This window comes from Electrona antarctica (assembly GCF_951216825.1).
Source record: "Electrona antarctica genome assembly, chromosome: 21".
Taxonomy (NCBI): domain Eukaryota; kingdom Metazoa; phylum Chordata; class Actinopteri; order Myctophiformes; family Myctophidae; genus Electrona; species Electrona antarctica.
Genome location: NC_136802.1, coordinates 23215609 through 23242371, shown reverse-complemented (window position 1 = coordinate 23242371; position 26763 = coordinate 23215609). Strand labels below are relative to the sequence as shown.

Sequence of the window (26763 nt, the reverse complement as noted above, 5' to 3'; positions counted from 1 at the left end):
CCGTATTGTGCTGAACTGGTATCTATTGTTTAATATATAATGAGACTATATAAATGTTTAAGATTACACTAAGGAAAAGGCTTTGGCTGTTGGGAGCTGCAGAAGCCTGCTGGAAGAGCATCAACATGTTCATTTTACCATGAAGCGATTTGACCTCAGAGGCCTTTGAGAAAGGTCTGCTATACTCGTCAACAATAAAGGCCATTTTCAGTGGCTATAAACCCGAACTGGCTACAAAAAAACGACATCGGAAATTAATTTTAAGAAAGGGAATGACCACAGGTCTGTTTTAGACAAGGGCTTGTGGACAACCTAAGAACCAGGTCTGACAACTGTTGGATGGATGAATGGATCTCTCTCTCTCCATCTGTACCACTGGCTTCAGACGTCAGTTAGTTATAAAAGAAAACTGCTGAGCGAGTCAGTATAGGGACGTTGACAAAATCAACACGAGACCATCTCAATGCGATGAAAATATCCTCCATCCTCTCTCGTCTCTTTGAGCAAACAAACATAGAGCAAAACCACTGTGCATGAAAATCCGGAGGCCATGCCATACGGCTCTCCCTCTTTGAAACTGGATTTAATACGTAATGGTCGTGGGTGTCTGTGGGTAAACGTCCAGACGTTTACGGACAAACAAACTTGAACTCGATCAGAGACCCTGATAAACAGCAGCAAGAGAGAAGCTCGGGGGAAGACCGACGGTGGTGTTTTTAAAATGGAGTAGTTTGTGTGCTGCTGTGCCTGCCTGACCCCTGGCAGCCTGTGGCTGGCCCTGTGTGTGCCTAACTATTTTCACGCGTGCGTGCGTGCGTGCGTATGACTGCGTGCATGTGACTGCGTGCACGTGTCTGTGTGACTGTGTGGGTGAGTGAGAGAGAGAGAGTGAGAGAGAGACAGAGAGAGAGAGAGAGCTTTAGAAGACGTATGCGCATCACTCTTTATTATGAGAGAGCTGATCTATCTTTCTCTGGGGGTGATGTAGTGTGGCTCAGAGCAAATCCACACCATATGTTCAACCACTGTGCCAGTGTGTGTGTGTGTGTGTGTGTGTGTGTGTGTGTGTGTGTGTGTGTGTGTGTGTGTGTGTGTGTGTGTGTGTGTGTGTGTGTGTGTGTGTGTGTGTCAGAGACTAGTATCTTTGTGGTTGTTTTGTGTGGGAGTGTATGCGTGTTATGTGTAGGCTGGTGTGTGGGTGGGGTTGGGATGTACTTGTGCATGCGTGTGTGCGTGTGCGTGGGTGCGTATCTTGCCACACATAAATAACCAGAATGTGCGCTCTTTCATGAGCAGCTCTCGTACATCAGGGTCTGCGTCTTCAGACAGATACAGTAAAAGTCACTGAAGCAGACACTGTGAACTCACAGTTCAACGGCAGGAAGCGACGCTTCCAAATCCTTAAGTTCTGTGTCGCCAATATAGCTTTTAACCACCTTAACCATTATTTTAAACTTTAGCTGTTGAAAAATAGCTGATCTACAAGCTGCGTGCGTTCGGGTGTGTTTTAGAGAACGCACAGATACTGTATAGAGTCACAGCTGGGATATGTATCATGGAAATGGGATTGACAATTACTAGACACCATAGATCCATCAAATTTCAATCCGCAGGCGACAGAACCATGAGGCTGCTGTTGAGTAGCCAGCACTATACACACAGTACAGTATACAGATGCTAGGGACTGGGATACGTTCATTCCACAAGATGCCAGTACAGGGATTTATACAGGCAGCAAATTGGGACTAACATTTCCTAACAGATGTCTGCAATGTCATTTAGCCAAAACGTATTAAAAACACATCTAAGGCCAAGCGTATATAAAACAGCCATTCTGCTCTACAAAGGGAAAGCGCATTTACTATATAGTGTGAAACCGAGAAAAATGTAGTCCCCCCCCCCCCAATACCAGCTCCAGGTGATATGCTGATTTACTGATGATTTAGGCTATTGTTAATCATCTTATATCCTTCTCTAAGCCCAAACAATGACTACTGAGGACCATATACAAACCCCTTGATTTCAACCTGCACTGAAGAGACTGTGGTTTTTCTTTTTAGAGGCGACATTAGCCGATCTACACGCTAACAATGTGCTGCAATGGCTATATTTGGTGTAGGGCAGGGGTTTTCAACTGATTCTTAACCAGGGACCACCCTGACTAAGAATCAACCAGGGGACCACTGTTGTGTTCGGTGGGGATATGGGCTAAACATATTTGAATTATAAAGCATGGGGTAGGGGGAAAGGCTTGAAAATTAATCATTTGTTGCACGATACTACGCGGTAGTACGCACAACAAATTATACCAAGCCCTTATCGGTCATTATTGACCTGAAATATGCTAGTGGTCCAGAGCTCAGAAAGGTAGAGAACCACTGATCTATTCTTATCTCACGGTTACCATAATTCTGTTCTTACTATATCCAACATTCCATATTAAACTCATTTTATATTAACCGATACTGATTGTATGAGTGTCGAGCACACACACATGCAATATATATTTCCTAATAATGATGACTGAACCAGGCTGGGTACAGTACACTTCCCCTTCTTGAGATTCAAACTCCCTTTTCATGTGGAATTTCATTTCAGCTCCAACTTCCAAGTAAATTACAACATTGAGGCCTCATCATAGGTCACCAGGTCATTTAGTTTCTCAGGAAAAATAAAAGAAAGTCTTCACTTTCCTGTTTCTAAATGCATGATCAGGGACCACATGCAATTCCTTCACGAACCACCAGTGGTCCATGGACCACCTGTTGAAAACCCCTGGTGTAGGGGGGGAAAAAGGAGTGGACCAAGTACAGAGCCCTGGGGGACCACAGTCAACAAACAGATTCCCGAATCCCCACTAGCATTAATTAATTATTTTAACGCGTATTGCCAAGGTTTTTCCCCTTTCAACCCTTATTTTGAAGAGTCAAATACCCATAACCGGATGCTACGATATGACGTAATGGTGTGTTGTCTTGACCGGTTGATGATCTCTCACTGATGGCAGAAAAAACCTGACCGTGACCATCACAGCGCCGGCTATCGGCCGTGGAATAAACCTTGTTTTGACCAGAAACGCCATTCCGGGCGCCGATTTGGAGATAAAAGCCATTGAAAACAGCACATAGAATGCACGTGAATGCGCACACACATTACGATGGCGCGCTCCAGTGTCACACTTGACAACAGTGTCACACTTTACCTGAAATAATCGATTTACGTGAAATAATTGATTTACGGGATTGCCAGGCGACCAGACTAAAGCCGATGTATGGCATTTACAGGATTGGCGCTTCATGGGCTAAGTACTGTGTTTAAGATATTAGAAATGGAGGTTGTTGAGCAAAAGGCTGAGCTAAAAGAAGCTGCAAACTATAGACAGGATTCTAGGGCTTACCCACACACCGAGGTTGGGGTCCACTCCACTGGGAGTTGGCCTGGCAGGTGAGCCTGGGGGTCCCCTCCAGCCTGTAGCCCCGCTCACAGCCCGCTTCACACTCCGTCCTGTAAGCTGGGCCTCCCTTGGTGCACCTCAGAAAGCCATGCTGGGGCCGCGACAGCACTGGACAGGAGCGCACTGGGGGCCAGAAATGACAAACAGTTAGTGGTGCGGAGCAATTTTTGTAATTACACTGGAAGTGGAAAAATGCACCCAAATTATACTCTTGAGTGTAAAAACAAACCACACACACACAAAACAACTGTGTAATAAAGATGGTTTGATTTTGTAACTTTGTTTTCCAGATGAGCTTCTGTACAGAGTTCATTGACATTTTGGGAATAAATACTTGGAGAGGATAAGCGAGACATTTGACACCAGTGCAAAAAGAGAGAACACACGCACGCACGCACGCACGCACGCACGCACGCACGCACGCACGCACGCACGCACGCACGCACGCACGCACGCACGCACGCACGCACGCACGCACGCACGCACGCACGCACGCACGCACACACGCACACACGCACACACACAATACTGAAAATAAAGAACAGAAGCCCCTTTCGCTTTTTTAATATTAATGATTAATGAAGCAGATGAGTGCGAGAAGAAATAGAACAAACAATTAATTTAGGCAATTCAAGTCATACATTTTTTTTAATTTTAGTGTACTCTGTGGCTAACAACCTAACCTGACAATGTTCTTCTCACCACCACCCATTTGCTCCCTAGGGCCAATTCAAGTAAAACATTTACTAGGAGAATTCTTTTGAACAAATTTGGCTATAATCATTCCACCCAGTTCCCCATAAACCCCCATAAACCCAGGTAGATGAGTCTTGAAAAGGAAAAAAACAGAGCAGTAAATCAAACATAGGAATGTGCCGCATTATCTATATGCTATCATTTACTCCACGGTGTGAACGCATGGTGTGTGTGTGTGCGCGCACGCGTGTGCATGTGTGTGTGTGTGTGCGTGCGTACGTGCGTTGCCTGTTGCTAGTTACGCGCTGAGGTCGAGCAGACGGCATGTGGTGTGTTATTTGTCATCGCCACCCATAGACACGGAGGAGACCCCTCTCTCTCCCTGAGGGCTTTAGCTAGTTGGGAGGTCCTCCATACAGGAGACTTATTGTGATGCGTACACATAGACACACGTTTACAGACAGCATACAATGCACGCACACTTCGATGTGTATCGTTCCCGTTGATGTGTTATCTTTCACTTTCACCATTCCCCTTACACTGTACTGTACACATTACCCTGCTATGCCATCAGTGCTCCCTCAACCTCCTTCTTTCTCATGGTCTTTCTCTAACAGGCTCAGTCAATTTCTGTCTTTCTTTCTTTCTCTAGCCACTCTAACCCCCCCCCCCCTCTCTCTCTCTCCCAGCCTGGTAGACCACGGTAGTCGTCCAATTAAACACTGATCCTTGAATCAGTCTAAACCCATATGATCTCACCAACACACTCTGTTGGCCCACCCACCCAACACACACACACACGCACGCAAGCGTACGTATGAGGCTTTTACAGAGCTCTTAGCAACAAGTCTCTACAACAATGAAACACAAATCCGTCATTGTGATGGGTCCATTAAGTGGTACATAAATGTTTATGGAGGATCGGCAGGCTTTGATGACCATGTTTAATAAGGAATCATGGAAGCCATGTGGAGTGGAGAAACCCACTGAGATCAATTAGACGAAGTGTGTGTGTGTGTGTGTGTGTGTGTGTGTGTGTGTGTGTGTGTGTGTGTGTGTGTGTGTGTGTGTGTGTGTGTGTGTGTGTGTGTGTGTGCATGTTTTACATTATTTGAAGCATATATGACCTAATTTCTCCTTTCCTTGAACTGAATTTAACTGAATTTATGTGATTGGTTAGCCAATTTGCTCGTCTACATATGACGTACATTTTTCCTTCATTGTCAATGGCATTTAATGTTTGTCATATTTGGCGGACATTTGACCTAATTTCTCGTTTCATTGTCAATGGCAAATATTGAGACGTGTGGGGACAAAAGCTGTAGGATTAGGAGCCTTCGTCTTCAATGTTTGTGTTTATGCAATGTTTGTGCGTATATTCTTCTCTTGAATCACATGCAAGGTCAGCATGTACGGTATCTATCTCTATAAAGTCATTTAACAACGCTGCTAAATCACTTATTATTGGAACCACGGCGCTACATTCTATTATGCTAACTATTGTTAAACTCTCATTTGTGGAAGGAACAAGGTAATACAGGAAACAATTTGTCTGGCTGCCATCAATTTGCAGAGCCAGCAATTGTTCAATCACGAGCGAAAGTAAATGCCTTTCACTTTTTCAACGGCGCACACACACATTTGTTGCCTATCAGACTATAGGAGAAAGGGAAACGATGTGACGCAATGACCGACAATTTAAAATAGAACGGGGAGTTGCAAAGACAAGCAAAGGCTATAAAACGCAGGAAGTGAGGGGAAGATGTACTTAAAACATATAAACAACGTCTGGTGGTAGAAACATGACATCAGAGTTACGGTTGAAGTCATAGTAACAATTTACCAAGGCTCTACAACTTGGAGTACTTGGAGTACAATAGCCCTTTATTGGGGCAAACAACCACATGACCTACTGTGTGTTGCCTGCCACCCATGCTGGCCTTCATCAGGAAGTGGGTTTGCAAGTGGATGTACAGTTGGGTGCCACCGATATTGTCCCTTATCATTTGACTAAAAAATCCTTCTAAATCCTCCAGTTTTCTGAAATAAATATTTTCACGATTTTTCAAAAATAGCAGACCTACAAGCTCGTAGTGCGCCACTCGGTGGCGCGCTATGAGCTTGTAGATCTGCTATTTTTCAATAGCTAAATTATAACAAAAAAAGTTTTAAAAAAAGTTTAAAAAAAAATCCTTCTAAATCCTCCAGTTTTCTGAAATAAATATTTTCACGATTTTTCAAAAATAGCAGACCTACAAGCTCATAGCGCGCCACTCGGTGGCGCGCTATGAGCTTGTAGATCTGCTATTTTTCAATAGCTAAATTATAACATAATGTTTAAAACACCAAAAGGGGTTCCCGCCCAAAATGGGTTAACTGTCCTTTTGCGCAGATCACGCAAACCTCAGCAAAAAGAAAAGGACAATATCGATGGCCTCCAACTGTACTATATGGTTTGGATTGGAAACGACCAGCATGTACCTAAACTAGCTTGGTTTTCCCACTCGGCCTTCTCTTCTCCAGTGTCAACTCAACCATCCAACCCTGTACTGCTGTGTTTGTCAAATGGATACTCCTAAACTGTACTTTAGGGCAGTGGTTCCCAAACTGTTTCATGTCAAGGAACCCCAAATTGACACTAATTAGCCCACGGACCTCCATAAGAGAAGATCTTTACGGCTCTAGCAGTGATTCTCAACCCATTTAATTTCACAGACCCCCAGTTTGACATTAATTAGTCTACAGACCCCCATTTAATGGCATTTCTATCTCTGGGACCGCCATTTATATTGTAAAATCAATGTTAATTTAACTCTGAGAGTGTACAAATGGAACCAAATGGACCCATTAGGGTCCAATTGGTTCCATTTCTCTATGGACTCTATGGACCCTATGGGTCTGTAACTCTCAGAGTTACAGACCGACTGTGGCTCAAGAGGTAGAGCAGGTCGTCCAATGATCCATGGGTCGGCGGTTCGAATCCCGGCTCCTCCAGTCTACATGTCGAAGTGTCCTTGGGCAAGACACTGAACCCCAAATTGCTCCCTGTGTGCTGGTTGGTACCTTGCAAGGCTTCCGCCGCAATCTTTGTATGAATGTGTGTGTGAATGGGTGAATGTAATGCACAATCTATGTAAAGCGCCTTGGATAAAGGCACTATATAAATGCACCATTTACCATTTACAGACCCATAGGGTCCATTTGGTTAATTGGTTCCAAACTATCATTTAGCTGGGGACCCCCTGCAACTCCCTCAAAAGGACCCCTGGGGGTCCCTGGACCCCACTTTGGGAACCACTGCTTCAGGGTCTACTCCTTCAATACCCTCCTGGTATTGAACAATTTATCCCACGTTCATAAAAAATATATACAAAATAATAAATGTGTACAAAAATAAGTTACCAGTCAGCTCGTCTGTTTGTTTTCAATATTAAAGCCAAACATCTAAGGAGAAAAATACATAACTGGACAAAAACAAAAGAAAAGCTATAAGATAAAAGATCCATCCACCTCAGGGAAAACATTTTATGCTGCATGGCGAGTACTCGGCTGAGGAAGCATTGTAGCCGGGGGACTCTAGTAAAGAATGTTTGAGAACCGCTGCTCTACTGCAGGGGTTCCCAAACCTTTTTATTCTGTGACCCAAAAGAGAGATTAGATGTTTAGCCTGGGACCCAAACTAGTGAAAATAGCAGATCTACAGTACAAGCTCACAAACGTGGCGCGAAAGTGAGCTTGTAGATCGCCTATTTTCACTACTTCTTAAACATTTGTTTTCTAATTTATGGAATTTCTTCGATTTTCGATTTTTCGAGGAATGTTTTTTGAAAATAATTTTGAAATAACAATAATTAAAAAATTAAGGGACCCATAAAAATGTGTCCGCAACCCACAAATGGGTCGGCGACCAAGTGTTTGAGAATCCTCACCTCGGCAGACGGACGGCGTCCCCGACCAGCTGCCGTCAGCCTGGCACAGCCTGATGCCCGTTCCCTGGAGCTCAAAGCCCGCCTGGCACCTCACCCCACAGGCCGAGTCGTAGTGGTTGTTACACGCATTCTGGATGAACACGCCGTTGTCTGGTGGAGACAGCACTGGACAATACACCACTGGAGAGGAGAGGAGAGGAGAGGAGAGGAGAGGAGAGGAGAGGAGAGGAGAGGAGAGGAGAGGAGAGGAGAGGAGAGGAGAGGAGAGGAGAGGAGAGGAGAGGTATGGATGCATTAAATTACTACATGTAATTACACTAGCCCCCACATGTCTGAACACACATGTAATCTGAGAAATACAAAGGAAAAATGCAAAGGTAAGAACAGACGCACGCACACACAGCTGTAAAAGTTGTAAATGATCCCTATGGCAGCTGGTGGTGGTAAAGGCTCACTGTGGGACAGACTGGAAAGAGAGGAAGCAGAAAATCACAGGTTGTGCGCGCGAGTGTGACAGACAGACAGACAGACAGACAGACAGACAGACAGACAGACAGACAGACAGACAGACAGACAGACAGACAGACAGACAGACAGACAGACAGACAGGCAGACAGGCAGGCAGGCAGGCAGGCAGACAGACAGACAGACAGACAGACAGACAGACAGACAGACAGACAGACAGACAGACAGACAGACAGACAGACAGACAGACAGACAGACAGACAGACAGACAGACAGACAGACACACAGACACACAGACACAAAGACAAATGCTGACTTCCTGAATCCTCAGCCTTGTGACATTTGGCCCTTGCCTCAGACGAAGGTGATGCCAATGATAATGGAGAACATCTTGTTCAACAGAGATGCAGGATGAAGAAATCTATGGGTCAACCTCCGGGAACAGGAGGAGGGGGGGGGGGTGATTCCCATTACTGGAACCTGATTCTTAATTTGGGGTGAGTTGAGTTTACAGTAACTTCATACATAGAACAGCCTGGATACGGTGGAAATGGATTGTTTGCGGCTGAACTGATTCATATCTGTCACACTGGAGTTGGGTGTGGTTGTGTCAACTTGTGTGGTATGGGGTTTTAAGCCTGATTTACACTTAGTTTTGCGTCAGTGTTGTGCATAAAACATTGGTCTCTGGCCGGAATTGAATTGGATATGTTGCAATTATGTGGTCGGCTACCAACAGCCTCCCCCATACCCCTTTCCCTTCCCTTCATACGTTTATGTCTGCTATTTATCGGGAATGTATCACTGCGTGGCAGATTCAACATATCGTGTTCGCCAGGGACTTGTCAAATCGACTTCACAAGCGGTGGGCCTCTGCCAGTTGGCTCTCCTTAGCGACTACGATGCTTTCAGATCCCTGCGGGAGAGTGCGGCTTACACGAGCTCCCACTGGTGTGTGCAATGTCAGACAACACAGTCCACTGTAACATGGCACTCGCTTGTTCAGTCAGTGTTGATTTCGTCGACTAATCACGAAAAATGTTCGTCGACTACCTTTTTCCACTGATGAAAACTGAATGGAAACTAAATGAAAACTAAGCTATGATGACTAAAACTAAGACTAAATATATTGACAATTTCGTCAACAAATAAAAACTAGACTAAAATACTAAATCAACTGTAGATTTAGTCCAGGTGACTAAAATATAACTAAAACTAAATTAAGTTTTATTTCAAAGACTATGACTAAAACTAAAATCAAAATTTGCTGCCAAAATCAACACTCGCTTGTGCTCACCCTGGCAGGTCCAGCCGACGGCGCTGAAACCCGGCTTGCAGACACAGTCGCTGAGGGAGGTGCTGCCCGGCTGGGAGGTGTACTGGGTGTCGGGGCATGGCAGGCAGGTGCCCAGCCCTCCTGGGGTGCCCTCTGGTTTGTAGGTGCCCGGCGGGCAGGCTGTTTGGGAGACACAGACAGAAGTTCCAACTCAATGCTTGACTTGACAATTCAAATCTTTACTGTCCCGGGGAACAATGTCCTGTAATACGGCTTGGCAGCAGATTGTACTGTACACCATACATGGGCAACTGGCGGCCCGGGGGCCACATGCGGCCCCCACCTTCACTTAATGTGGCCCGCAGGTTAATATCAGAATACTGATATATATTATTGATTTCAGCTAATTACTAGAATTAAAACGTTATTGTCTTTTTTTATGTCCAATGCATTTGTATTTTGTTCATAAAGTTAACAAAACTATATTAAATGCATTTGAAATTAATTACAAAGGTTACTTTTCAGCTTGTACGAGCTTGTAGATCTGCTATTTTTGCTACGGCAGTAAAATGCAATTTGGCCCCCTGGAGTGAGTGTGGAAATATATAGTGGCCCTCTCCATTGTCAAAGTTGCCCATCCCTGATGTAGACCATGCAGGACAATGCGGGACCTAAAGACATGAATGCTATACGTAAAATATTTCTGCCATTGCTCTTACGACTGGAGTTGGTTCCCGCTTGCTGCACTGATGTGCCTGCTGACTGTTGCTGTATAGTATTCAGAGAATGTTCCGTAAGGGGATAATAAAGTATACCTTAACCTTGAAATGCCAAGTCGGCTCAGAGTATGAGGTGCAGTATAGGAAACAATCATCACCACTATCTCTAACACCAATAGTAATCAACTGTATGCATACAGTCATCAAACCAAATTAAAAACTATTTTTGGTTTCAAATGTTTCAAATACTTTAGGAATCCTGAAGAGTTTATATAAATAACCAAACAATCTCATTTTGAACACATGGAACAGATTGTATACAGGTGTTTATATAGACTACAAAATAAAGATTTTAATTTAGTTCAGTGTAACTCGGCAACAGACAAGTTGTTCAAGAAGTTCAAGAAGATCTAAAACAAGTCATGGCAGCGCCCATATGGCCTATACTACAGTAGGCCCTTGGATTGACCCAGGGCCAGTGATTAAATGTACCCCACTGAAAAATAGCAGATCTACAAGCTCGTAGCGTGGCACTCGGTGCCGCACTACGAGCTTGTAGATCTGCCCAAAGTTGAAGGGCTTCAACCTTGGGTACTGGGTAGCTGAAGTTGAAGCTCTGCCCTTCAACTTTGGGCACTTTTACATGTAGGCTGACCCAAAGTTGAAACAGTTGCAAGGGGGACATCTTTGGGCATGGGGTCCTCATCGTTGGATATGTTGTTCCCACAACCAAGAAGAGTATTTTACCCTTTACTGGAGGTCCTAGGCCCTAAAATGACCCCATGAGGAAGCGTTGACCTTTACTGAATTGCTTCAGTTTCAGTTCATTTGACAACCTTCTTTCAACTTTGGGCACTTTTACATGTAGGCTGACCCAAAGTTGAAACAGTTGCCAGGGGGACATCTTTGGGCCTAGGGTCCTCATCATTGGATATGTTGTTCCCACAACCGAGAAGAGTATTTTACCCTTTACTGGAGGTCCTAGGCCCTAAAATGACCCCATGAGGAAGCGTTGACCTTTACTGAATTGCTTCAGTTTCAGGTAATTTGACCACCTAACTTCAGATTTTAGCACCCCAACATGTGGTCTTTAAGTGGCTAGGAGGTCCAGTGAAAGGCCTACATACTCTCCCAAGATGGAGGAACAACATTATAAATTTATCAAATTTGAAAGCACTATATTTCTAAAACTATGAAACATTTCAAAGATTCCATTTCAGGCAAACATGTCCACCGTAAGATGAACCTAAATAGGTTTGAATGGGGTTTCTATAGGTGTAAGTATGTAGGACTAGTAGCATGCCAAAGTTTGTGCTATTGCCATTGAGAATGCATTGGGCGTTTAAGTTAAATAACTCAGAAACTACAAATCATTTCAAAGTAAAAAGTTCCAGCATGTGTCTCCACAGTAAGCTGAATTATAAAATGTGTGAATAGAGTTTCTAGGTGAAAGTAATTTTTTGACGTGCCATAGAACTGCCATTGAGCCCCATTATACATTTTTCAAATTTGAAAGCACTATATTTCTAAAACTATGAAACATTTCAAAGATTTCTTTTCAGGCAAACATGTCCACCGTAAGATGAACCTAAATAGGTTTGAATGGGGTTTCTAGGTGTAAGTATGTAGGACTAGTAGCATGCCAAAGTTTGTGCTATTGCCATTGAGAATGCATTGGGCGTTTAAGTTAAATACGGGGAGGAAATATGACAGCAAACTGCCTGTCATATTTTCTCCCTATTCCAAAGCCCCCCCAGGTACATTATATATTTAAACTATTTTCAGCAATGGTACACTTATTTTTTCAGTGGGTAGATCTTGTTGAGCTGGTCATTTTGAAAGTAGATCTCACGTCATAAATGTGTGGGCACCCCTGTTCTAGCCCCTAGGATGACCCGAGGCCCACCACTTAAAAACCACATGCTACGGTGCCCAAATCTGAATTTAGGTGCTCAAATGAACTCAAACTGAAGCAATTCAGTAAAGGTCAACACTTCCTCCTGGGGTCATTTTAGGGGCTGGGACCTCCAGTAAAAGGCCTAAATACTCTCCAAGAGTTGGGGAACAACATATCAAGAGAGTGGAGTGGTACAGTACATTATGCCATTTTGGTAACGCACGCACGCACACCAGCACACACACACACACACACTAGACACGCACGAGCGCACGCACACACGCACGCACCCTGCACGCAGGCCCGCACACACACAAAATGAGCCCCATAGTTTTGTGCTGGTGTAGCACACTGAAAATAGCTAATGCAGAAAATCTACAGTAGTTATTAATCAGTCATTCCAGTTCCTGGTGGAACCACCTGAGTCAGATGTGTTTTAAAGGTGGAGCGATGGGGTTCAGACGGAGGTTTTCTCCAACATTCCTGCATTCTTCTATAAATCAGCTTCCCAAACACAAAGAGGAAGAGGAGGAGAGGGAGAAAGGGAGGAGGGAACTGGAAGGCAACTCATACATGCATGTCGCAATAAGAGAGGTCATCTCTGTGCCACGTTGCACCACTAATCAGCCACCCCCCCCCCCCCCCCCCCCCCCCCCCAACACACACACAAACCCCTCTATGCTACACTGGAAGCCAACTTTCATCTTTCGCTGAACGGATGATTTGTTGTGAGGGTCAATAAAAGGAAGTGAGACATTAAGCATGAGACATTACGCATGTTAAGTAAACCACACGGTAAAGGCCAGACTGTTAATCTCAGTGGTTCTCAAACTTTTTCATGTGAAGGACCCCCAAATCGACACTTATTAGCCTATTTACGGCTCTATCAGTGATTCTCAACCCGTTTAATTTCAAGGACCCCCCAGTTTGACATGCATTAGGCTACGGACCCCCATTCAATGGCATTTCTATCTCTGGGACGACAATTTATATTGAAAAAATGGTGAAACTCCCCTCTCCCCCCCTCTCTCTCTCTCTCTCTCATCAGCAGGCAACAGTGCAACACTATCTCTCTCTCTCTGTTTCTGGCACAACATTGCCACTTTTGCCCCTACTGGTACTCATAGTCACATAGTCACACAGTCACATATGTTAACACGGACATTGCTGTTCCTTGGAGTGGTTGCACCACTCAAAAACAATGTTAATTTAACTCTGAGAGTGTACAAATGGAACCAAATGAACCCGTTAGCGGTTAGACCATAAGGGTCCATTTGGTTCCTATCCATCATTTAGCTGGGGACCCCCTGGAACTCCCTCAAGGACCCCTAGGTGTCCACAGACCCCACTTCGAGAACCACTGAGTGTCCAAACGGCAGTGGTGGAAAGAAACTAAGTAGGCTACATTTACTATGAAGCATTTTTCGTCATAGTATTAGTCGACGAAATCAACACTGTGTAACAGAGAAGCCACAGTCATTCCCTCAACCCGACCAGAGGTGTGAATTTCCACTGCTGCACCACTGCCAGCTCTCTCTCTCTCTCTGGCGGTGTCTCTCTCTATCACCCTCTCTCTCCTCTCCCTCTCCATCTAATATTTCTCATCTTACATTTCTATCTCTCTCTCTCTGTCTCAGCTGCAAGACACACTACCTCGCCGCCCCCCAAAACACACACAACACACACACACACACACAAGCAGAGGGGTCAGCCAAGCAGCATTAACCGACCGTAAAGCAGACTGGCACTGAAATACAACCGCTAAACCAAACCCACATCAAAAACACACACACACACACACACACACACACACACACACACACACACACACACACACACACACACACACACACACACACACACACACACACACACACACACACACACACACACACACACACACACACACACACACACACACACACACACACACACACACACACACACACACACACACACACACACACACACACACACACACACACACACACACGTCGATGTGCAGCAGTGGTAAAGACTGATGCGTGTATCTGGTTTTAATGCATGCATTTCATGTGATAACAGACTCAACACGTGACTTGTCTTGTCAGAAGAGGCCTACGAGAGTCTGAACCCCCCCCCCCCCCCCCCCCCCCACCCCACCCCCGGACTCTTATTTTATGGCTTCATTTAAAGTTTACAGGAAGCCTAGTTATTTTTAATGTGAATAATAATTCACTCGCTCCGTTAACAGTGGAAACACTGTATCGGAAAAAATATGGAACTTTTTTGCAGGCGCTGGCGCGTTGCTGCATGGCTATAGCTCAAATATGGTGCTCACCTATACGCACACGTACAGTAGATGCGTGCGTGTAACCGACACGCACACACACACACACACACACACACACACACACACACAAAAGTACAAGTTTCAGGGCAATGTGTACTGACTGTACGGCAGTGGTTCTCAAACCTTTTCATCTCACGGACCCCAAATTACTGTATATTTGTCCACAGACCCCCATCAGAGTATTATGTTGTGACAGGGAGCGACCCCCAATAAAAATATGTAGCAGCTCACAACTGCTACAAGCTACAGTACAAACACCCATAGGGTTGAAGTGGTTAAACAGTGGTTTAACCAGATTTTTTGCATGGTTTTGCTGCATGGTTGAGGACCCCCTGGAGGGACCCTGGGAGGACCCTTGGGGGTCCCCAGACTCCACTTTGATAACCACTGCTGTCGAGCTATACTGGGCGAGAGGGAGGGAACGACGGACAGACAGACAGACATAGACAATTTAGGCATTTAGCAGACGCTCTTAATCCAGAGCGATTTACAGTAAGCAAGAACAAAACTGGTAATACATACTGTACATAAATGGTAATACATCAAATACATAAAGAATAGTCATCAATAATCATACGTAAGCTAAGAACCTAACAGTGGAATATAATGAAACTATGCGTATACAGTACACTATAGAGTGCTATGTCACATAAAATGCGATCTAAGTTACATAAGTTTAGCCTTTGCATATACGCCTGTAAGGTCGTCGAGGCTAGGGCTAAGATGGAGTCTGAAGAGGTGGGTATTCAGACTACGGCGGAAGATTGGGAGTGAGTCTGCAGTTCTGATTGCAATGGGAAGTGCATTGCATACAGTTGGAGGCCATCGATATTGTCCTTTTCTTTTTGCTGAGGTTTGCGTGATCTGCGCAAAAGGACAGTTAACCCATTTTGGGCGGGAACCCCTTTTGGTGTTTTAAACATTATGTTATAATTTAGCTATTGAAAAATAGCAGATCTACAAGCTCATAGCGCGCCACCGAGTGGCGCGCTACGAGCTTGTAGGTCTGCTATTTTTGAAAAATCGTGAAAATATTTATTTCAGAAAACTGGAGGATTTAGAAGGATTTTTTAAAATGTTGAGGTCAGGCCTAAATGGGTCAAATGATAAGGGACAATATCGATGGCACCCAACTGTAGTTTCGGAGCCAGAAGGGAGAAGAGTTTGGGGCGTGGGGAGTAGGATGGCATGATGAAAGGAGAAGCGGCCATCAGTCTGCAGAGGTAATGACTTGGAAGGGGGACACAAACACATGCATGTGCTGCCTGCGTATATCCTCCTCAGGCTCCGTCGTGCCAAACGACAGACCCCCGACAGTGCATGGGGAGTGCACTTGGATCTCGGCACTGCCCCGATCCCCATGGTTTGAATTAAGCATCAAGCCAGCATATGCTCGGCGGTATGTATACCTGTGTGCTGCCCTGCGGCTCCGGAATTCACTGTACCACTATACCCTTCATTTAGAGGGGAAGTGGACCGTCGGTCGTCCAGATGACCATAAAGTCAAAAAAGAACCTGCTGTTCCTGAGCCGTTTAAAACCATGAGGACAGAAGCTGTTCAAAAGAGAGCTGCTACCGTATGGTATGCACTAATGATCTGCAGCGAGGACAACCACTACAGTATGTGAGCAGTTGGCAATGTGTTCAAACTAAGAGAAGGATTTCAATAAGAATGGCCATTAACTAATTATGTTACGTAATAAGATTTATAAAGTTAACCTCTTATTAAACCCTGCACTTTGTTGACCCAGGGGTCCCCCAGGGGTCTATATGTGGTCCCTCCTTTTTCCCCCTCTACACCAAATACTCCTAGTCGATCTACAAGCTCCCTGCAGCTCGTCATGTGCCGTTACAGTAGCATGTAGATCGACTATGTATGCCCACATATGTGATGACATTTGGGCACATTTGGACAAGTGGCTATGGATTAATCGGATGCCCTAGCTAAATCATTAGAGCATGCCCTGGGCTACATTTGTGCAAAATGTGGCGCTTTTAGACGAATTATAGCGCGAAATTACCCTTATCTCTCCCTAAGCTCCTCCACTAGACGGGGAGTGAACATGAATGCAGTGGTGGTCCTGCTGTGACCAGAGACGGGGAGTGAACATGAATGCCGTCAGTCAGTCTCAAATCAAAGTGCCGGACGTGTGCAACGAGGCATGTCTCCTTTGCAAACACACCGTGACTCCTCCACCTCCCCTATCCCTGTCTTTTGACTTCCACATATATAGCCTCCGACCTCTAGGCCTTAGAAATCGCCCATTCTCTGCCCTATACGGCATAATACTTCAAGAGTTCGACCGGCCACGGCGTCCGAAGCTTACCTCACGACCATGCTCATGAGCCATGAGGGTTAATAATATCACACAAGAATCTCCATGTCTCTCTAGGGACAGGCCTGCGATCGATTAGCCGAGGCCTATAAAAACAATAAAAGAGAGTCCTGAGGGAGATGTGGAAACATCTGCCTCCTCACACTGTCCCAGTGACAAACAAAGAGAGACAGGGGTTCCCAACCTAAGAGTGACAAATAGTGCAGAGTACGACTAAATGTGTGGTGTGTGAGTGTGCTTTGTACGTCTGTCTGTTCTGTTTAAGACGAAACAATGCAGACAAGAGGATGTCCGGCATCACACACACACACACACACACACACACACACACACACACACACACACACACACACACACACACACACACACACACACACACACACACACACACACACACACACACACACACACACACACACACACACACACACACACACACACACACACACACACACACACACACACACACACACACACACACACACACACAATCTGGGTTTTAAATCGGTGGATTTTAAATGAGAAAACAATGTTGACATGCGAGGAAACTTTCCATTCTCAACCACCAGCCTCTCACGCACAAGTGATCGCCGAAACAATTCCAACGTACTGTATACCCACACAAACACAACTACCTTCACTACAGGAACTGGCCCAGACACAAAGAAATGCATGCATAGCCCAAACTTTACATCTCAGACCAAAACAGTCTGCGTATACATATAGTCTGTGCCAGTAACAACGGCATGTGTACATCTCCTGGTTTAGCCATGAAACGATCCACTGTACAAGACCACCAGGGAAGTATGAAGCAGAATGAATGAGAGCTGGAAAGATTGGATGTGATCATAATAAACTTCATTTCTATAGTAGTGGTTTCCAACCTTTTTCATATCAAGGCCCATTATTTATTCTCAGACACAAAACTAAAGAATGTTTTAGTTATCGTTGGTTAAGATTTTCTCCACCATATTTCATGGTGTATTGATGTTGGTAGTGGTACCATTAACAGGCAAACGTTGATCAAAGTAACAATATTCTACATTCTCTAATTGTGCAGACTTCTTGTAAATTAAGTAATGCAGATGTTTAACAATCATTTAACTCATGAGCGTAAAATGAAACCAAATGGACCGTAAGGGTCCATTCGGTTTTATTTTAGCCTCTCAAGAGTTAAATATCTAATAAGGGTCCATTTGGTTATCATTGCAACTCTCCATCATTTAGTTGGGGCCCACCTGGAACCTCCTCAAGGACCACTGGTGGTCCCCGAACCCACTGGTTGTAAACCACTGTTAGCTTTCACACATAAAATACAGGTAAAATGCTTTATGGTCAGCATTGGAAGAAAGGTTATGACATTCATTTTTTAAAGCACAATAACAATGGCGGTCATTTGAAAAATGTTATCACCTTGACCACATCAGTGCAACATCATGGGTTAAATTTCTGATTAGCATGCCATCTCTTGTCTCACTCGCGCTCACTGTGTTGGATGAGCACGTCGACGCCAACACTGAATGGAGAGCCCACCTCCAGTGGCTCATAAGTGCTATTGACCATGAATCCTACTGACCCTCCCTGTTGAGTCATTGATTCAACAGGGAATTCTGCACCCGCTTCTAGCGCGCTCACGCTTGGAGCCCGGCGGCGCAGGGGGACCCCCTGCCATGAAAATATGACATCTGCTGTATAATGATCGTGTCCGGTTCATGAAGGAAATGACCGTACGTGTGAGCATGTTGAAGTGATCAAAATTGGAAGCGACAACTACAGTATACAAGCGACGGTGGTTTTGAACTCCACTGAGAGAAAACCATAAAGCTCTGCCTATAGACAAGTTTGCTACAGACAGTCCAGCTGCTTCCGTTCTCTCCCACTAAACTAAAGGGACATATACTGTAGTCAGTGTACATCATACCGTCATACAGTATGGGGTTGGGGGGGGTGTTCATAGGAACTGTGTGACCTCAATTTAAGGGATTAAAAAAAAACCTTAGGTTACTTTGGGGGGAACGTCTGCCTTATGGAAAGTCGGGAGGAGGTTCTAAATCACATCGCCGGGTTTCATTGAAGTCTGGTCTGCTGTCCAGCTGGACAGGGGAGTGGGAGAGAGAGAGAGAGAGAGAGAGAGAGAGGGAGAGAGAGAGAGGGGGAAGCCATAGTCCAGCTGTCCACCTACACAACCCACCACAGCCTCCATCTGCTGCAGGGGAAACCTCCACGGACGCTCCCCCCCTCCCCTCCCCCCACCGTAGCAACCTCGTCCCCCCCCCGCCCAAAGAAAAAAATAGAACTTCCATCATGGAAACTTCTGTAAAGGAATCTTTTGGAGAGAATGGTGGGTGGGAGATCTCTCAGTGTTGATTTCGTCGACTGATACTGTTGTCACGGAAACGGTGAGTGGTGTGATGTCGGGCCACGACTGCCTATATAGGAATATAGGAAATCGTCTCTACAGATACTGTGGCGGAAAAAAATCGTAGACTAAATGGAAACTATACAAAAACTAAGCTATGATGACTAAAACTAAGACTACTGTAAATGACAATTTCTCTGGCCATTCTGATCGGTGTGCTGCGAACGGCTGCTTATTATTACTCCAATTCCCACATGTGACGTCTGAGTTCACCCTGCAATTGCTAGATATACCTCCGGTGGCTTCCCAGAGTTCAGAGACTGTCCTGCTCGCTTATTACAGAGTCCAAGAAACACACCAGGGGGGTGGCGGCGGGGGGTTCGATTGGGAAGGCCAGGCGAACCGCTAAACAACTGTACAAACACAAGGTTGGTTGGTTCCCCGAGTCTGGTTTTGCCTGATTACAGATGTCAGATGTACACTAGAGATATGTTATGTGGTGGTATAGTGGCCACGGAATGCTCTCAGCCCTGGGGGGGGGGGGACTTGGAGAGGACTTGGAAGACTAAAATGTTTGGCAGAACAGTCGAGACATTTCTCACCACCGGCTTCCACAATATATTATGTCACTGTGTTGCCTGCTGCGCACAAAGTGTTTTCATAACTCCTTGGCGAGGCGATGCGAAGTGATATGTTATCAAAACAAACCCACCACACACACACACACACACACACACACACACACACACACACACACACACACACACACACACACACACACACACACACACACACACACACACACACACACACACACACACACACACACACACACACACACACACACACACACACACACACACAGTATATGTGTGAATACTGTCCGCTAGCATGCAAATGCACACACATACAAATATGGTACACAAAGTATGCCAAAATCAACACTGCTGTGTTCCCGTCTGTGTCTCTGTTTGGTTGGTTCATAGTTCATGGTTTTGGTTAAAAATGGGTATAACAAGAGTACACTTTTGTCTAGAACCACCACCACCACCACAAATGTTTCATCTGATGTCTCATTATTCCCTCCTTTGTCTCTCTGTCATTCCTATTTAACAAGACATTAAACGTCTTTGCAAAGTCATAAGTCAAATAGAGAGAGGTTCCCTCGTCTGTCATGGTGTTATTGATTCATGCGTAGAATGTGATCTGTTTCAAGTTTTGCTCTATGACCTACAGTAAATTATGGCTGATAATATCTCAAGCCGTGAAATATGAACCTAGTTATAGGCTTTTTTCCCTAAACTTCGATCACAGCATGTGTGGTCCAAAAAGCCTAGAATGTGCAGTGCTGATTTATGGAGATTATCTTGTTGAACAAACATGTGTGAATGTCATAACTCATAAGCCTCCGTTTTCTACAGATCCTGTTTTCATAATTTCATCCAAAACCCAATGCAGAGATACCACTGGAAATCTGTGTTAAGAACTCACGACAGCGGTAACTTCCAAGTTGGCCTGCATGCAAAAAGACGACCATTAGTATTAATGTCAATACGCTGCCTCTGAGATAAGGTTCAATAACTAAGACTAAAAGTTCACAAAGCATGCACTAAAATCACACTCTGGGCTATATCTTGCGCCACCCCTTAACCCTTATCCCTAAACTTATTTGCCATTTCTTACTATTTTAAAAAATATTTTAAAATAGTTCAAATAGCTGATCTACAAGCTCACAACGTGTCGATGTAGATCTGCTAGTTGAACTATTTTAAAAAGATTTTCAAAATAGTAAAAAATGGCAAATAAGTTTAGGGATAAGGGATAAGGGTGGCGCAAGATGGAGCCCTCTATGTGTAAATACCCAGAACCTCTGTCCGCGTGTCTCCCGCATATCTCGAGAACAGCCTGATTATGGAAATATAGAGCCTGCAAACTGGATCATACTCCCAGAGTCCCATAGTGTATTTATTTACGCTATGGAGTGTCTTCTATGGAAGAGTGGAGATGCTTGAACCATCACCTTGGATCAGATCTGGAGCTGTGTGTGTGAAGGGGGTGCCGTGCGTGCGTGCGTGCGTGCGTGCGTGCGTGCGTGCGTGCGTGCGTGCGTGCGTGCGTGCGTGTGTGCGTGCGTGCGTGCGTGCGTTGTCTGTTCCTGGTTACGTTGAGGTCGAGTAGACAGCATGTGGTGTGTGTGTGCATTTCTAAAACTAGACAGGTGTCTGTCTGGTGTCTGTCTGGCAGACAGGTGTCTGTCTGCCAGGCCAGGTTGCCTACTACTATGTGTCAGTCATCGTCGGGTGCACCTGTCAGGGCACGAGGAAGCTGTGGTGGAAATAAAGTTTGTATACGACAGAGCGTGGTAATTTAGATTTAGATCAGTAAGGTACATACATTTCCCCCCCCCCCCCCCCCCCCAACAATGATATTGGCACACCAACAGATCATAGTGAATCAAGACTTAATTGTCAATATCCTTAACCGTATTTACTTCATTGCCCAGGGCTCCACCGAGTCCATCCTGCCACATTTTCTCTACATCAAATATTTTCACCAAATGTTTCACTGAATATTTGCCTATTATGACATGCCTGGAATAGGGGTTTGAGGGTTAAGGTGGTATCTTTGGTATCAGTGTGCTCTCTCTCTTCATGCATGGGTGTTTGCACGTGTGCGGCTGCGTTGTGTCATTTGTACTTGCGTGTATGTGCATACGCAGTAAATGCTGCAAGGACTAAGGGCCGATTCATACTCCTATTTTAGAGCCGAATAAAAGTCGGTTCGGCTCTGTAGAGCCTACAATGTGACGTCATTTGAGGTTCGGGGGGGCGGGTACCGTCCTAAAGTCGGCTCTTCGGTGCTACTGAAAAATTCTGATGAGCCGAAATCAAATCGGTAAAATAAGAGTATGAATCGGCCCTAAGCCGAATGAAAGCCCGAAAGCTCTAACTAGACTCTGAACAGACACTGACTGAATGGTGCCCGTCAGTCCTCCCGTCCCCAATATCATATCACGCCATGCCACACCACTCTCACGAGAATGTGGCCACAAACATGCTCTCATGGACACATTCCCTTTTCGTCCGCAATGGAACATTCCTGTTTCAAGTGGCGAAGGCAAGCTGTGCTGTCAAAGCTTAGCAGAGGTTGACTGGTGGATGGAGAGAGAGCGAGAGTGAGAGAAAGAGAAATGCCTTTATTCCAGAATGCTGGCAACTGCTGACTTCCTGAATCCTCCTCAACCTGTGACCTTTGACCCTAGGCCTTAGACGAAGCGTGTGCCCCTCTCAGTGGTGGGAAAGTAACTAAGTACATTTACTTAATAAGTACTGTACTTAAGCAATTTTGAGGTGTTTGTACTTTACTTGAGTATGTCAAATTTTCCGTAGTTGTACTTCTACTCGAATAAAAGTACAACATTTGCCTCTGAAATGTATTGCAGTACAATTATTTGACAACTTTAGTTACTAGTTACTTTGTAGAATTTCATTATTATTACAAAATATACAGTAACCACTTCGGCCCTGTATACATTTTTGGCCACATTTTTTGAAAACATGAACTTTCACCGAACGTTCTCTTCAGAGAATGTTCACCTTTGACATACCCAGAATAGGGATGCTATGGTTAAATGTGTGTGCACGTGCTGCGTGTGCATCTGCATCCACAAGTGACCGCAAAAAATGGAACGCTGCAGGGTGTGACATGATGTGACACATCCAGACAGCAGCACCACAGTAACCACATGGCCACTGGCAGCCTGGGCTCGAACCACAAACTCTCTCCGTTCACGAGTGACCATGTGACCACCAGAAGAGAACATGCATCCATACCGTATGCACGACAGGTCAAGTGATGGAAGTATCAAGTATGGGGCACTTTCAACATCAGAAGGAGTGTGCACCATGTGACCTTAGTCACATTAAGCCTTATACTTGATTGTGCATCGCGTTGCGTACCAAAGATTGCACATCTACAAGTTCACAACAAGCTTGTGAGCTTATAGTTTGGCTATTTTCGGTGTGTGACACCGGCGCAAGTATAAATGAGCCCATTGCACTTACTGTACACATAACATGTTTAATTGAGTGTTTCTGAAAATATACAGTATGCCTGCGCACGCCGCACACACGTATATATGATATATATGGCGTGGAGTAGTTGCCGCGCCCCTGCAGAGTCCCTAGGCTAGGAATTACGACAGATTTAACGAGGGGTGTTTCTGCTGTGCGAAACGGCTACTTAATGCTTTTCTGTGTGAATAGTAAATCTTTATGGCTACACTGAATCGGCCGACGTGAGAGATGGAGAAAACTTTAACTGAACAAACTACAGTTGGAGGCCATCGATATTGTCCTTTTCTTTTTGCTGAGGTTTGCGTGATCTGCGCAAAAGGACAGTTAACCCATTTTGGGCGGGAACCCCTTTTGGTGTTTTAAACATTGTTATAATTTAGCTATTGAAAAATAGCAGATCTACAAGCTCATAGCGCGCCACCGAGTGGCGCGCTACGAGCTTGTAGGTCTGCTATTTTTGAAAAATCGTGAAAATATTTATTTCAGAAAACTGGAGGATTTAGAAGGATTTTTTAAAATTTTGAGGTCAGGCCTAAATGGGTCAAATGATAAGGGACAATATTGGTGGCACCCAACTGTAAAAAGAGACGATTTACAAAGGGATGGTGGCAGAGAACAGAGAGGGTGATGAGATGATAGGATCAGCTGAAGTTTAGATGTGTTTGTGGTCTTGTCTGCGTTAACGTACAGTATGTACAGTATGTGCATGTACCGGTATGAACATATGCAGTGGTGGAAAGTAACTACACACATTTACTTAAAGGGACACTTCACCCCTTTTGCAACCAGATCTTATTTTAATGATGTTTAGGAAACAAGAACATTTCCTGGGGGTTTTATGTGGGTAATGTGTTTTTAGACATTTTAGTATTTCAAAGTGCCCACAATAGACACTGAGCTCACTTACTTCCTGGACTACATGTTGTCTCAGTAAGACCATAGACATATAAACGTATGCCTTTCCGGCTCTGAGGCGCGTGTCACAATTGAAGGCACAATTTTCCTTGCAAAGCATTTGCCTTCAATGAGCAGCTTCCGCGTGCGTAACATAAGTCCCGGAAAAGACGCGCTGTGATTGGCCAGTAGTCACTTGAGTGACAGCGAGAGACATGGAGGAGTCGAATTATATGTAATTGGCCTCGGACCACATTTTGACGATTTTTGAGTGGTGCAACCACTATGTGTGTGGGTGGGTGGGTGGCTGGGTGGGTGGCTGGGTGCGTCTGAGCACGAAAACAGCATGGTTGTTGTTCACCACCTGTGCGCAACCCAACACACACGCAAACACACACGCACTGTATATATGATGATTTCAGGTGTGCCAGTACAGTACAGTGTCAGTACAGTACAGTACAGTAGCGGGTACAGTAGAGGGACCCCGACACGGTAACTCGGTCATTTCTCTACCGTTTCAGACGCGGGGCGGCTCGCCAGAACCGGGCCGGCACCCTGGGTGCGTTCCTGTGCGCCCCCCCCCCCGGCGACCCCCACGCGGAGTTGCACCACTCACTTCACACGGGTGTGATTTTTCAAAAATAACAGACCTACAAGCTCGTAGGTCTCGGACATTTTGAAATACTAAAATATCTAAAAATACTTTTACTTTGAGTACTCAAAGTATTTCTACATTGCAGTATTGATACTTATACTTAAGTATAACAATTGAGTACTTTTTCCACCACTGAACATGTCACTATATGCAACGCTGTACTTGTAAGTATGTTTTGTGTCTCAAACTCAAAGCAACACCATTGTGAGTTTTAACAAACCTGTTAAGAGTGACACATCCCAATATTTAAAAAACTGTAGGAGGAAAACAAGAGCTTAAGATATGGAGGGTAGAATGGAGGGATTTGTGTTTTCTTCAGTCTCCGACAGAGAAGTTACTGTACTGTATGTCCAAGTTTACAGTCCCCCCTCTCTCTGACAGACGCATGTACCCACATGTGAACGTTTGCGCACACACACCGCACACCCACCCCACTCACACTCACACTCACACTCACACTCACACTCACACTCACACACACACACACACACACACACACACACACACACACACACACACACACACACACACACACACACACACACACACACCAGACGCTTATGAAAGTCCTGTTTGCTTTACTGCCCTGACCTACAAGCACGGCAACACTAGTCATCAATTAAGACTTTTTTACAGACCTATATGTGTCTTTTAATTAGGGCGGTGGGGAAGGGGGTGCACACCGCCTACAGGGAGACGGGAAGAGGAATGGGGTGGGTGGGTGATAAGAGCTTTTATAGACTTTATTTTCGGAGTCTAAATTAGAGCAAAATCAAAACAACTGGCTTTTGTTTGTGGTTAGTCATGCTTATATTCAGCGACATCTTTGAAATCACCAGTTTAACCCATTCTGGGCGGGAACCCTTTTGGTGTTCTAACCCTTCTGGACGGGAACCCCTTTTGGGGCTCTACACAGGATCTGTATTCATTTTTTTTTATGCTGTGAGTGAGTTAGTGAGTTTAACACTTTTTTGCAGACAAGCTTTGACATTTTGTACTTTAAGTCTTTCTTGTTGCGTGGCCATGACATTTCGATGGAAGTTTAGGTTTGTGCCGTATTACATTGGGCTTTAATAATTGTGGACTTCCACTTTATCAAGTGCTCAATAACTTCAGATACATTTAAAGATAGGCTACTGCATCATTTATTGTCTCTGCCAGGCCGAAGGCATGTACTGTATGTGAAACTCTGCACACACACACACACACACACACACACACACACACACACACACACACACACACACACACACACACACACACACACACACACACACACACACACACACACACACACACACACACACACACACACACTCTCTGGATGCCAGAGCAAAACCTCTGCCCTAAATGTTTCACATCGGCCTGTCATAGCGCCACCAGGAGGCCGATTTTTGCAAAACGCATTTTTGGATATTGAATATTAATAACATATTTTGTCCAAACATCACGCAAATCGGTAAACAGCATCTCTACAGTCATGTGATCAACACAGATCTGTGCGATTCTTCCTATTCCATCCTGATTGGCTAAGATTGGCTTCCAAAGATTCGAACAAAATGCCTCAAATCATGAACACAGTGTCCGATTGCCGTGACACTTTGCACGCTCATCCCACACATCAACATATTTTGTCTGCAAGATTCCACCCACCTCTATGATGATATAAATTACG

At 44.8% G+C, this 26763-nt stretch overlaps 1 protein-coding gene across 2 annotated transcripts in view; it reads right to left on the bottom strand.

The window, feature by feature from the left end:
- Positions 1–26763, bottom strand: part of svep1 (sushi, von Willebrand factor type A, EGF and pentraxin domain containing 1) — a 128711-nt gene that overhangs the window by 60690 nt on the left and 41258 nt on the right. For both annotated transcript variants that reach the window (XM_079491747.1, XM_079491748.1), the window contains exons 4-6: positions 9842–10000; positions 8080–8259; positions 3398–3577 (exon numbers count right to left, since the gene is read on the bottom strand). In XM_079491747.1, coding sequence (XP_079347873.1) covers positions 3398–3577; positions 8080–8259; positions 9842–10000 — 519 coding nt within the window. The remainder of the gene's footprint in view (positions 1–3397; positions 3578–8079; positions 8260–9841; positions 10001–26763) is intronic.